Genomic DNA, 14,155 nt, shown 5'->3' on the forward strand with positions numbered 1-14,155 from the left:
CCATCGGAAGGAGGAGCTGGAAGGTGAGGTCAGAGGCACACTGAAGTCTAGGGACAGGGCCACTTGCCATCTTCCTCATGAGGCCTGCCTCCAAAGCTAACGAGGTCAGGGGTTCGGGCCCAGGGTAGGGGGTGATGGTGGCTGATGCCCGTGACTCTATACCCAGCGGCACTTCTGCACCAGACTTGCTTCCAGAGCAGGGACACCTGGGGAGGGCACCTTGGTCACCACACTAAGCAAGTGCCATCTGTGGGGCCCCGGCTGGAACCTCGGAATACCTTCGGGCCCATTTCCCTCCTTTGTCTTCATTTAGTCCATCTGTCTGTCCATCCACATAGATAACCTTCTGCTCTGTTCCTGGCACTGGAGTGGCAGAAACAAAAGAGCCCTGTGCTTGTCTTCAAGGGCTGGCACCTGGCTGGGGTTAGTGAAGGGGCGTCAGGGGAGGGCAGGACTAAGGGGGCCCACCCCATCCAAGGCCTATGTGGTCCCGTCTAGCCAAGGAGGGAGACCCTTGCACTCTAGCTGGCTCTGCCGTCCACCTCTGTGCTGCCTCCCGAGGGCACCACTTGGGACTAGCCCCTGCCTCCCCCAGCCTCCTGCTGGGCAGGGCAGAGGTTCAGGGTCTGGGTTCCCTCAAGCTGAAGGTGGAGCCCCCCAGATGGCAGCAGCAGCGCAGGCCACGAATCGCTGAGGTTTTCCTTTTCTGAGCAGCGCGTTTCCCTAAATTGTCTTTGACTGCGTGCATGGGTAATGAAAGTTTATGCCCTTGTTAGAAGGACAGGCGGCCAGTTCCAGTTAGAACTGGGGCTGTCTCCCTGCCAGCCCCCTCGGCCCCCCTCCCCAGCAGGAGAGAGACGGGTGAGCACCAGAGTGTGTGTGTGTGTGTGTGTGTGTGTGTGTGTGTGTGTGTGTGCACGCGCACAACCTCCCCCTCCCTGGTGGATAAGAAGGCTGTTAGGGGAAGGGAGAGGGGACGGAAAAAAAAAAGAAAAAAAATTTCCATATTTGTGTAAGTTGCTTTAAAAGCATTTTATCATGTCATAAAAAAGGGAAAGTACTCTCAGAAATTGATCCTCTCCGCCAGCCCATTGGACAGAAGGACGTTGGGATGTTAATGGCCATCCTGCTCCAGGGTGGCTTATTAAAAAATTTATACATAAATGCTTAAAATTGCATAAATTATTTAAAAAAAACCAACAAAGTAAGCAATTTGAATTCCCTCTTTTCCTCCCCTTCGCTCAGTCCCCCTTTTCCAGCCCCTCCTCGGGGCTCTCCTGGTCCCCGGGCTCCTGTCCCCTCCACCAGGGCTTTCCCCCTCTTGTCTCCACTTACACGGCGCCCCCGACGCCGGCCACCCTCCCTCCTCCAGCGTTCCCTGCCTCGCCCACAAATTAATGAAACAGCCAGCCCACCACCAAAGACTCACATGCACACGCACTAATAAAAACACCACTAATAATGCCCCAAATCGCGAAATTAAATATTAAGGCCAAAGCAAGCGGACGTGGAGCGGGGCTGCCGCCACTGCCACCGTAGCCGAAGTTGGAGCTGATGAGTGTGTCTTTCGCAGGCGTGGAATGTCACCCACACATCCTGGAGACTGGAGTGGGGAGTTTTATGATGGTTTTTCATTGATTTGTTTCCCCAGCGCAGCTGCCGACCTCTATTGAGGGACAAACATAATCAGCACTGACGCAAATTAGATGGTTATTCGTTTTGAAAATTGACAGAAAAACAATAAAAAAGATGAAATGCTCCCAAATCAATAGATATAATGAAATTCAAATAATCCGAGAGATGAGGTCTCCATGGCAACTGATAATGTGGAAAAGAAAACAATTTAATAAAGGACAGACACACTTTGAAAACAGATTGGGCCCGGGGAGGGGGGCGGGCCGGCGGGCGGAGGGCTGGAGCGCGGGCTGGCGAGTGAAGGATCACTGTCCGTCCCAAGGACACCCGCCATAATTAAGCGAGGCTTTCGGCCCCAGAAAGTGCAGATTCAGGTTTTAATACACAAAATTATTTCAGGAGCAGTGAATCGGAAAGTCGTTTGTAATGACCTTCCTGAGAGGCCCGGGCGCGGGGCATGTTGGAGGCTGGGCGGCCGGGCGGCTGAGTTATGGCATATTTGTGTTTTTATAGTGCGGAGGGGAGGGGGTGGGGGGGGAGGGGGGAGAAGGTTAAACAGTATTTACAGCTCAGTTGTTTTCGGAGAGGAAAGAGAAATAGAGTTCATGGGGAGATGCGGCGGGCGGGCGGGTGAGCCAGGGAGGCCTCCCGGGCCAGCGGGGAGAGGAGGTGGGCCTGGGCTGGTCTCCCACCTCGGGCTGCCTTGCCTGTGTCCGCCTCGGGGACCAGGGGACACGCCTCCCCCACTCTAGTCCCTGGTGTGGCTCAGCTAGTGGGGCCTTCTAGGTATGGGTGGGAGCCTCTATCCAGGCTGCATGGACACCTAAGCCACACCTTCGCAAGTAAACGGTGGGACATCTCTGCAGCCGCTGTGCAGAGCTCACTCTGGACAGTTGCCCTAGCCCTGGACCCTCCGGTTCTCTGCACGGCAGCCGGTTACCCGTTTAAATGGTGCTGCCCTTCCTGAGCCCGTGCCAGGTCTAGGGTGTGCCCAGCCTTGGGCATAGTCAGTGAGGACCTGGGGTGACAACATGCCCCATTGCAGTGGCCAAGTGGCAGCCAAGTGCCTACCTGGGGCTTTCAAAAGGGAAAAGCTCGGACCCTTTGGGTTTGGCTGGTGGCAGGGAGGGGGGAAGGGAAACACATCCCCTCTGCAGCCCTCCAGAGCCGCTTGCCCAGAGCAGAGCAGCTCAGCACAGCTCAGCGCTGGTAGCCTGGCCGTGGGAGCCCTGGGGGCCCTAGCTCCCTAGCTCCCTTCCCGGGGCACCCCTCCCTCAAGCTCTGCCTCCTCTTGTGGCTACAGGAGCCCTGTGTATGTGTCCTATTGCCGTGACCCCACGCAGCATTTCCAGTTCCTGGCCTGCTCTACGTGTGCACGTGTGAATATGATGTGATTGTACAAACACAGAGACGCCTGGGTGTGTGTGCGCACAACGGCATGCGCACCATCTGTGTGCGTTTGCTCGGGGTGTGTGTGTTTTAAATCTCCCCTGGGTGGTAACTCTCTTTTTTCTCCCCTTCCTGTTTGGCTGTGACCTGGGGGAGATTGATAGCCAGCCTGTGCGGTGGATGCTAACAGTTCCCCTGATTTATAGAGTTACTTACGCTAAGTGAGGCCACTTAGACGCGTCTGGATAGTAAACCTTTTAACTGGACTAAAAAATCATAATAAATAAATAAACAAAGGGGGGCAAGCTAGGGCCCAGTGGCCTAGCACCCCCTCCAGCTTGGAGCTGCTGAGGATCCTTGGGGAGCAGCAGCCATTCCTCCCACCCATAAAACTCGGAGGCCCTTCTGTTTGGAGCTGGGGTCGGGATTGGGCCCAAGAGGGAAGGACACCCCTCTCCTAGGGGACAGGTCCTGGCTGGGGGAGGGGCCACAGCTGAAGGAGATGGGAGAGGGAACTGTTCAGAGGGAGATGGGATGGAGGGGAGCGGGTGGGGGGGGGCCGGGGAGAGGAGGCTCGTGAGGAGCTGGCGTCCAGCAGCCCTTCCTCACTCCCAGATTTGCCGCTCCTCTGGCACCTGTGCTTTTCACCATGGGGATGGCTCTTGTAATGACTTGTAAACTTCCGTTCCCAAACTGAATGGCCCAGACACAGGAACCAAGGCTGCCTGTCACGCCCACTTTGTAGCCTCAGGGTTCAGCTCAGGGCCTGGTCTGCATGCTCAGAGCGTGTTGAAAGGACATAGGCACAAGACCCCAAAACTGGGCCTTGTGGCCTATCAAGTTCGTGTTCTTAGAGGGTAGCAGAGTGGAAGCTCCAGCAGCATGCGTACCCCTGAGGCGCCAGGACGCTCATTTGGGAGGCGGGGAGTGGGAACGTTTAAGACCATGACCTTGGACATCTGAGCCTGGCGGGATCGGGCTCCAGCACTGACTGGGTGGCGTGGGCAGTTACCAGCCTCGCTCGCTGCCTCTGCTTCCTCATCTGGAAACAGGGACAGGACAAGCAGCCACGTGGGGATGCTGGACACTGTTGTGGGCCCAGCACCGTCCCTGGCACAGAGGAGGTGCTCCAAGGGTGCCAGCTGCCGTAGGGCTCTAGACACCACTCTGGTGAGTGGCCCCTGGAGCTGCCTGGCACTGGCAGACCGGGCCCGGCCCACCCCCACCCCCAGGGACTGGTTCCTGGCCCCTGCCTCCCCACCTCCTGATATACAGCGGGCATTAGGCCGCCCAAGGGGATACTGCATCCTTAGGAAGAAATATGTCCTCATTTTTCTTAAACACCGTTTCCACTGAGTGAAATGTTTAGAAGGGACGCGCAGGGAGAACTTTATTTCCTACCAGGGAGTTCAGAGCCACCAAGCAGAGCCCATAAAGCACCCGAAGCCTGGTAGGTGACAGGCAGCCCGGCCCCGAAACACATTACTCACGGGTGGGGAGCAGCTGCCAGGCTGCCCAGGCCCCTGGGACTGCCCCCACCAAGGCAGGACAGACAACTCTGAGACCCAGGGCCAGAGTCAGTGGGCACTGGGCCTCTCCTTCCCTGAGCCCAGGCTGCCTGCAGCAGAGGGCCTGGCCCTGGCCAGGTGAGAAAGGACCAGTTCTTCCCCAACCATCTGCCCCTAGAGAGCAGGGAGATCAGGGACAAGGGGCCCAGGAGCAGCTGCAGGAGCCCCCCTTCCCCACCCACAACTGGCAGGAGCCCTGGCCTCCCCAGCCTTTGGAGGGAATGAGGAGATTCATGCCGTAACGGGCCTCTTCTCCTGAGGCCCTCCCTTCATTGGATTTCTGAAGCCGGCTGATTTGAATATTTATAAATATCAGTAAATTATTTATTGTAGCAATCTGCTGCACCGTTTTACCCATCGCAGTTAACACTTTAAGGGGCTCGGTGTTATGGGAACAGGAAGTGGGGGTGAGGAGGGGATGGCTGGAGCAGGAGCCCCCACAGGGAGGCCTGGGACTTCCCAGAGCCAGCCCAGGAGCCCTGTGAGCTCCCGGCCGGGGGGAGCTGAGCCTCTGGGTGTCTACAGCACCAGGATCAGCATTCTCCTCTGTCAGATGGGACGGTGAGGCGCCTGCTCCACTGAGTCACTGCAAGTCCTCAGATAGTGCCCGACAAGGCGGTCAGCCAGCTCTTGTCCCTCTTCTCCCACCCCGAGCAGAGTCTGCTCCGCTCAGAGACAAGAGCTGCCTGCTGGGGGCTGGCTGAGCTTGGAGCCCTGGGAAGGAAGGTGCAGAATTTGGGGAAACGGGGAGGACCTGAGAGGACAGCCCACCCCTGCTGCAGACCTCCTGCATCTCCTGGGCCAGGTGAGGTCTCTTGGCCTGGGAATCTCAAGCCCAGGTGTGGTACATCTGCCCGCTGTCCCCTCCCAGGGCTCAGCTGCCTTTTCCCAGGTCCATGCCTGCCAGGCCCTGTGCTTGGTGCAGGCAGGTGTACTCTCACCTTACAGCCCTGCAGCCCTTCTACAGCGAGAGAGCTCGCCCAGGGCCAGAGCTAGCGAGGGCAGAGCCAGGCCATGAGCTCACAACCCCAGAGGCTAAGCAGTAACCTGATGCTGTGCCACCTCCCCAAGTTCGCCCCAGACAGTCCAGGGCCACTGGGGCTGGAGGCTGAGAGATCCACCAGGAGCAGGGTGGGCTTTCTGCCTGTATGTGGGTCTCAGGCCTGGATGGGCCCCCACATCTGCCCCTCCCCTTGCCTCGCCTCCTGAGTCTGCCCGTCCCTGGGTGAGCAGAGCAGGAGTCCCCTCGCCTTCCCACCCTCCAGCCCAAGCTAGCCTCCTGGGCAGTATTGTTCCCAGAGGAAGTGTCCAGTGTAAATAGAGCAGCGGGCAGGCTGGTGGCGGGAAGGAGATGAAAGGGGCAGTGACAGGGCCGGGGACGGATGGCTTCCTTCCATTGAGGCCTGGCCACGGCGTTTATATTTTGGGGAAGAAAGTCAGAGGAATGTTTACATGGACAGGAGTCTGGGGTCAGCCCATGGGGAGGGTAGTCTATAGATCCCAGGGCCCTGATGGAGAGGCAGGGCACTAGCCCCACGGGGTGGGCCGGAAGGCGGCAGACAGCTAAGACCTCAGCTCACACACCCCCCTCCCCACTCCCCAGCCCTGCACGCGCTGGCACTTAGGAGCCTAAGCCCTGCCTCTGCCTCCTGCCCCTGTATCCCAGGCCCACACGCCTCCCTCCACTTCCACCCCTGGGACCCGCAGTAGAGTCAGAGGGAGGGCAACATCTGGAAGGCAGGTGGGCTGGGGCAGAGTGGCAGCTGGAGGGCAGGTGTGGGGGGAGTCGGCAGGAGCAAAGGGGCCTGGGGGCTCGGGGTGGGCCCTGGGTGCACAGCTGCATCGCAGCTGGTGGGGGCCCAGGCAGGGACTGAGCCAGGCAAATAGCCGAGATCAGGAGAGGGTGGGCTGGGCTGGGAGGGCTGAAGTGCGGGGAGGCTCCAGGATGGGTGGGGGCCCGGGGAGGGGGTGTCACCAGCAGCAAGTGCAGCCCTGGGAGCTTCTGCTTCCCTCTTCCTTAGGATAAATATTTATAGATTCATTTGCCGTCTGCCATACACACTTGGCTGCTTACCTCCTGATAAAAATAGTGCAGTTTCCCCCACTCCCACCCTTCCCTTCTCTGTCCAGGGCAGGGGTCAAAGGGGACCAGGTGAGGCCTGCTCCCTGTAGGCCCATTGTAGGAAACCTGGTGCCAGGGAACCTGCTGGCAGGCCCTGAGTGGAATGATGTGATGATTAGAGCCCCATGTCAGTGTGGGGACTTGGGTGTGGGCAGCACAGACTTGGAGATGTGGACACACCTGGGTAGAGTGGGCATCCGGCCTGGGCAAGGTCCAGGGCCCTGAAGCAAGGGCCACGGGACTGGAAGTGGGCTGAGCAGACCCTTCCCTGGGCCGGGCTGAGATCACCCCATCCCGTCTGGGCCAGGTGTGGCCGTATATACGGGCAGCTGGCAACATGGCAAGGATCTCACTGGAGCCGCTGGGCATTGTGTATATTGGGGGACAGTTACCTGTGGGTACAAGTCAAGTCCATCTGTGGGGCGAGGCCCCCCGCAGACAGAGGTGTTGCTGTTCCCGTCTGAGTAGGCCCCCTGTTGGGTTTCCGGGTGTGTGGGTGTTTATGGTGCTGATGTGCTATGGTGGAGCCCCTTCTGCCCGTGGATCTGAGGAGCAGAGCCCCTGTCCTCACTTATCCTTGGGACCTATGTGGAGGTGCAGACATGTCCATTTCTCTGGTGACGGCCACTTGACCCAAGCCATGGAGAAGCACACTTTGATGGGGCTCCTTGTACACAAAGTATGAGCTGAGACCCTATCTGCCAGGGCCACTGCCCTGTCCCTGGCTCCACCACAGGGTCTGACACACAGTAGGAGCCCACTAAATGGACGGATGGATGGACAGGCAGATGGACAGATAGACAGATAAGCATGTGGGGTCACTGTGTGTGTGTGCGCGTGTGTATGTGTATATCCACCCTTGTCAAGCTTTGGGGCAGATCCCAAGCTGTATGGGTGGGCTTGCCATGTGCCCCTCCTCCCCCAGGACCCTCAGTGCCCTGATCAGGGACAGAGTTTAGGCTGAGCAGCCTGGTTAGGGTTTCCAGCTGTTTGTGTCAAGCTGTCATGTTCAGAGATTAGGTGCTGTGGCTGCAGCTTCTGGGCTCCCTGTTAGGGATCTAAGGAACCTCAGCCTGTTCCAGCTGGGGACCCTTGGGCTGGGAGGTGGGCATCCCAGGGCCAGCTAGGCCTTCCAGGGCTGCAGGAGCTGGCCAATGGAGAAGAGGAAGAGTGAGGTCCTAGGACAGGTACAAGTGGCCCCAGGAAGGGCTGTGAGGAACTCCATTTGGACAGCTCTTGCTGAGGCCGAGGGAAAGACTTTGGCAATAGGCAGTGGCCAGAGGCCCAGAGCGGGCTGTGCAGGGCCGAGGAAGACCCTGATAGCAGGCAGGTAACTAAGGCAGATCTCTGCTGTCCGGTGAGCAGAGGTTGGAGTCAGGTGGGGCCCGGGGGCCTGGCCTGGCAGGGGAGCTGCCAGGGGATGAGATACTCAGGAGGGGAAGGTGCCAGCCAAGTGCTGCTGGGACAGTAAGGACAGAGGTTGGCACAGGCTGGTCCTGGTTCTCGGGGACTCCTGCCCAGGGACATGTGGTGAGAGAGCATGCTCACAAGTGGAACTGGCTGCCAGCAATGCAGCACTGTCACCTGCCAGCTTGACCCCATGACCAGCTCCTTAACCTGCCTGGGCCACGGTTTCCTCATGTGTCAAAGGGCACACCGCCTCTCAGAAGACTACCCCATGTATTTGAAGACTCATTCATTCATTCATTTGTTCATTTACAGAGTAGTCTTTGAACCACCTAGTCTGTGCCAGGCCCTGTGCCAGGCTCTGAGGATAGTGATTCTCGAGCTTGGCCCTGGGAGCTACAGTCTAGTGGGGCAGATCAACAGGTGCCAGGCAGTCTCAGGGCAGTTTGATGAAACCACAGTGCATCAAGGGACCTGCAGCATCGGGGTGCAGGGCTATTCGGGAGGGCAGGCTGTGCTCTGACTTCCGTCCCTCCTCTGTCCCTGCAGCTGAAGGCACGCGGTGCACCGACCCGCCAGCAGGCAAGCCCGCCATGGCGGCCAAGCGCAAGGGCGGCCTGAAGCTCAATGCCATCTGCGCCAAGCTGAGCCGCCAGGTGGTGGTGGAGAAGGGAGCAGAGGCAGGCTCCCACGCCGAGGGTGGCCTGTTGCGGCCCCGGGACAAAGAGTGTGGTGGCCCTGAGTCTGGGATGGCCCGGGCCCCCCGCAGCGAGGAAGACAAGAGGCGGGCGGTGATCGAGAAGTGGGTCAATGGGGAGTACAGCGAGGACCCAGCACCCGCGCCCGTGCTGGGCCGCATTGCCCGTGAGGGCCTGGAGCTGCCACCCGAGGGCGTCTACATGGTGCAGCCCCAGGGCTGCAGTGATGAGGAAGACCACGCAGAGGAACCCTCCAAGGATGGCAGCGTCCTAGAGGAGAAGGACTCAGACGGGGCCGCCTCCAAGGATGACAGTGGCCCCAGCACCAAGCAGGCTTCAGGTGCGTGTCTGGCCTTTGAAGGGAGGGGAAGGAGGGCAGGGCACCATCCCTGGGGAGGCCCAGCAGGGAAGGGGCGGTGTGTCCAGGGAGCCTTCCTCACCCCTGCTCCAAATACTGACACCTTATCCAACCTGGTGAGGACTCCTAGGGGTGGGGGCAAGGCAAGAACTGGAATGGGGGGGCACCCAGGGCGAGCCAGGCTGGGCTGTCCCAAGTGCGTGCATCTTCAAGAAACAACGGATGGATGGACAGATGGACAGGCAGGATAGATGAGTGGACAGATGGTGGTGGGTGACTCTGTTACACACACCTGGAGACGGGCAAGCCTGTCGGGGGCCGTAGTCCCTGGCCACGAGCGTGGGGAGAATAGTCAGTACCACGAACTTCATGAGCTCGGGGAGGTTTCTCCGAGAAGCTTAGACTCGGCTTTGTTCTCCTGCCCTTCCCCTGGGCCTTCTCCTTCCCTAAGCCTCTGTCCCGGCCCTCCCAGGCAGGCCTGCTCAGGGCCACGAGGATGGCCCGCCCAGCCGGCGTATCCCCTTACACCCAGCTGCCCTGGACGTGGTCCTCTGGCTGACCTCTTGCCCACGAGATGGCTGAGGCCCGGCTTTTCTGGTGTCTCCTTGTCCTTAGGACCCAGAGCAGCCCTGTGCACCTTCTGCTCCAGGGAGGGCGGGCGAGGGGGCAGCACTGGGACTGGAGCCCCAGGGTCTGGACCTTTCTCTACCCCCAGCCTTCCTCCCAGGTTGGTGCCTGGTGCCTGGTGCCCTGAGCCTCCCCTGCCCGCTCCCCTATCCCCTTCCCCCTGCAGCGAGGGGCGCATCTCCTCCCTGTGCGGGGAGCCCTGCGCAGCCACATAATTATGCATATAAGATATAAACAGAGCTGTTTAATTATCCTTCGCCACATCAGTGACAGAGTAATTAACAAACATTGCAAGATCAATGAGGAAAAGTGTGACCTTCAGTTTCCTCTGATAGGAAAAGCCCTTGCCGTTGCCAGACACAAGGTGATTGTGCTGGGCCTGAGGAGAGGAGAGGGAGTGACAAGGGCCGCTGTCCCTTCCGCACCCCACCCCACCCACGCCCAGCTCTGCCACAGCCGAGGGCAGGCGAGCAGGTCTCAGGTCCTGCCTGTGGCCTCCAGGGCAGTGAGGGCTGGCAGGAGGCAGGGCTTCAATTGCCAGGGGCCTCATGGCTGCAGGCCTCCCCCCTCAGCCCGACACCTGGGACAAGGCTCAGTCCTGGGCACTGGAGAGAGCCAGCCGGAGCCCCAGCTGCCCACCATAGGCTTAGCCCCCAGGCTACCTTCTCTGGGCCCTGGAGATCAGGGACGTAGGCCTCCGGGACCCCTGACTGGCCCCCTCCCTGCTCCAAGCTGCCTGCCCTTCAAAGCCCTCTGTTTCTCTGCCATATATAGTGAGGGCTCAGCTGCCTCCAGCTATTTTTAGCCCCTTTCCCTGGTCCCTGAGCCACTGAATCCAGAAGCCAGAGCCCACTCCTCCCAAGCTGGGCCCCCAACCCTATGTAGCTTCAGGTCAGGACAGTGGCTGACCCACCGCCCTGCCCTGGAGAACATCTGTCTGCTGGGTCCTTGCATCCCTCTGCCTGCCTGGGGCCCAGGTGGCTGCCTGTGACTGTCCTTTCTGCACCTAGTGGGGTGCCAGCCCCTCCCAGGAGCCCAGAGCCTCTCCCTCCACATCCTGCTAGGTGTCCTCTCCTGCCCAGGCCCCACCCTGCCCCATCAGACCCCTCCAGGTATGCTTCCAGAATCCCAGACCCAGCAGGCTTGCATAGCGTCCTGGTGCTCTGAGTGTGCCAGAGTGGGCTGGCTTGCACACGAGTGGAGAGAACAAGGTGTCCCCTGGGGCCCTGGTGGGTCTCAGTCCCCTGTGTGCATGCAACCCTGATCCGGGTGTAGCACATGTTCAGTGAAGGAATGAGTGTGCGTGTACACTGGGGGTCCTGCGTCTGCTGTGGTGTTCGGTTGTGTGTGGAAGAGAAAGACCTCAGCATTGCAGTGGGACCGTCTTCCTCCCAGCATCCTCAGACTTGCCCTCGGGAGCTGGGTGTAGGGTTTGGGGGACTTGTGTACGTGCGTGTCTGTAGAATTGGAGAAGATAGCTAAGAATGTGAGCTTGGGAGTCTGAATGTGAGAGTGTGTGTGAGTGTGTCTGACATATGTGTTATGTGTCCTTATGTGAGTGCATGTGTATGTTGTATGTGAATGTATGTGAGCTTATGTGAGTGTATGTGTGCATGCGTGTCAGGGTTGTTGTATGTGGGAGTGTGTATGTGATTGTGTGTGTCTGGCTGTGTGTGCATGCACATCACTATAGGGAAATCCCTCCAGGCTTCTCAGTGTGCCTGGGCTGGGGACAGTGGTAAGGACAACTGGGCAGCACTTGGGCCCATCCCAGGCTCCTGTTCTCCCCAGGTGATGCAATCTTGTGTGTGAGCACAAGTGACCAAAGGATGACAGGGGAGTTTGAAGGAGTCATCCACGTCCTAAATCCTGGCCAGGGTGGGGGCCCTAAGTGAGTCTGGTGGGCATACTGGTGCCCCCTCAGCCCTGCTGTCTAGGATTGTCAGCAGCCTGGGAAGGTAGGGGAGGCCAAGAGGCCAGGTCCTGGGGCAGTCTTGGGGTGAGCCCCTCATCTACCTAGGGCATCCGGTTGTGGGGGTCAGGGAAGGCCCTCCAGCCAGCCACTCCTGCCCCTACCCAGAGCATCTCCCTCAGCCCCTGGGCTCCCTCCTGACTGCCTAGCCACTGCCCACACCCCTACCTGTCCCTGGCCCCGTTCTCACTGGCCCCTACTCCGGCAGGCAGGTTGGGCTCTGGCCTTACTTCCAGTAAAATGACTTCTCTTTCATATTAGGCCAAGGCGAGAGAGCGGAGACATTTATGAAACTTTGTTTAATGTACTGAAAAGCCATCGGCCAGAACATTTAGGAAATTGATTTTCCTGGCATTGATGAACTCGTTTTATTTTACCCCAGTATTAATTACTTTTTTTTAAAACAAATTAATTTAAGAGTCGTAAAACCTAACAAGTGAGCCAAATGTCCATAGATCATGTCCTGCTCCACCCCCTCCCCATGCCGGCCCCTCCCTCCATGGGTGGGGGCTCGCAGTGGAGGGGCTCCTTCCCTTCTTCCCCTGCCCCCTCCCAGAGGTGATCCACCCCCTCCTCCCATGTAGGTGAGGCCTCCTCACTGCGGGACTATGCAGCCTCCACTATGACCGAGTTCCTTGGCATGTTTGGCTATGACGACCAGAACACAAGGGACGAACTGGCCAGAAAGATCAGCTTTGAGAAGCTGCACGCGGGCTCCACCCCTGAGGCGGCCACCTCCTCTATGCTGCCCACCTCTGAGGATACCCTCAGCAAGCGGGCGCGTTTCTCCAAGTACGAGGAGTACATCCGCAAGCTCAAGGCTGGCGAGCAGCTTCCCTGGCCAGCCCATGGCACCAAGGCCGAGGAGCGGGCGGGCAAGGAGGTGGTGGGCCCCCTGCCTGGCCTGCGGCTGCCCAGCAACACAGCACACCTGGAGACCAAGGCCACCATCCTGCCCCTGCCGTCACACAGCAGCATCCAAATGCAGAACCTGGTGGCCCGTGCCTCCAAGTATGACTTCTTCATCCAAAAACTGAAGACAGGTGAGAACCTGCGGCCCCAGAACGGAAGCACCTACAAGAAGGCATCCAAGTATGACCTGGAGAACGTCAAGTACCTGCACCTTTTCAAACCTGGGGAGGGCAGCCCCGACATGGGTGGAGCCATCGCCTTCAAGACGGGCAAGGTGGGGCGCCCCTCCAAGTACGATGTCCGGGGCATCCAGAAGCCGGGCCCTGCCAAGGTTCCACCCGCCCCCAGCTTGGCTCCTGCACCCCTCGCCAGTGTGCCCAGTGCTCCCAGCACCCCTGGGCCAGGGCCCGAGCCACCTGCTTCCTTGTCCTTCAGCACTCCTGAGTACCTGAAGTCAACCTTCTCCAAAACAGACTCCATCACCACGGGGACCGTCTCCACTGTCAAGTAAGGCACTCCCCCTCCCACTGCCACCCAGCCCGGGGGCTGAGCTGAGTGGGAGGCCTCTTCCCCACATGTGAGGTGCACACTTGCAGACACAACGCTGCACACACCCTGTGCACATCCACCATGCACCCAGTGCTCTGCACACATGTGCACAGGTACGCACGTTTGCTCTTGCACCGACATCCGTGTGCCCTCGTGCAACACTCACGCATGGTTCGCAGACCTGCATACTCCATGTCTTCCCATGCACCCTCACACGCTCTCACACACCTGGTACTGTGCGCATCTGCCTGTGTGCATACCAGGGGCTGTGGACACCCTCATTTGCCCATGACAGGCTTCTTCTGCCTGCTGCCGCGAGGGCCCAAGGCAGGCTTGTAGTGGCTGAGAACACTGCTTCTCGGGGGTGGCAGGGGTGGGTCCATGCTGGTGGCCTTCACCCCCAGGCTCAGAGCAGAAGGTAGGAGGCTGGGGTGGGGGTGTCTATACCTTTTCAGCCTGAACCCAAGGACAGGGGAAAGGCCTGGATGGTAAAACTATGGATCACATGGGGCTGATGGAGACCCTTCCCCAAAGCCCTTCCCTGCACTACACCAGCATAGGAGCCCCCAGACCCTGGGAGATGTATACCAGGGAGCAGATCTTGACAGCATCCACTGGCCTGAGGGTGCGGAGGCGTTCCCTCTGCCCCACTGCACTTGCACTCCCTCCCCAGGGGGCCTCCTGATTGTCCCTGTGGGTCAGAGCCAGGCCCCAGCTTCCGAGGCTTTGCGCCTCAGTGGACGGACCCTAGACTGCCATGCCCCGGGTGGAGCCCTCCAGCCCCGCTGCTCCAGGTGGCCCTACCCTCACCGGAGCTGGTCTCGCTGAACCTCTGCCAGGCTTCTGCCAAGGGAAGACTTAGTCCCACCCTGAGTGCCTCGGAACACTGCAGAGCCAAGGAGAGAAGGGCTGGGCCCC

At 59.4% G+C, this 14,155-nt stretch overlaps 1 protein-coding gene across 3 annotated transcripts in view; it reads left to right on the forward strand.

The window, feature by feature from the left end:
• CASZ1 (castor zinc finger 1) overlaps positions 1–14,155 on the forward strand; it is a 145,750-nt gene that overhangs the window by 111,306 nt on the left and 20,289 nt on the right. For all 3 annotated transcript variants that reach the window (XM_045546163.1, XM_045546161.1, XM_045546162.1), the window contains 2 exons: positions 8,671–9,159; positions 12,361–13,195. In XM_045546163.1, the coding sequence (XP_045402119.1) occupies positions 8,671–9,159; positions 12,361–13,195 (1,324 nt within the window). The remainder of the gene's footprint in view (positions 1–8,670; positions 9,160–12,360; positions 13,196–14,155) is intronic.

This window comes from Lemur catta, chromosome 3, assembly GCF_020740605.2.
Source record: "Lemur catta isolate mLemCat1 chromosome 3, mLemCat1.pri, whole genome shotgun sequence".
Taxonomy (NCBI): domain Eukaryota; kingdom Metazoa; phylum Chordata; class Mammalia; order Primates; family Lemuridae; genus Lemur; species Lemur catta.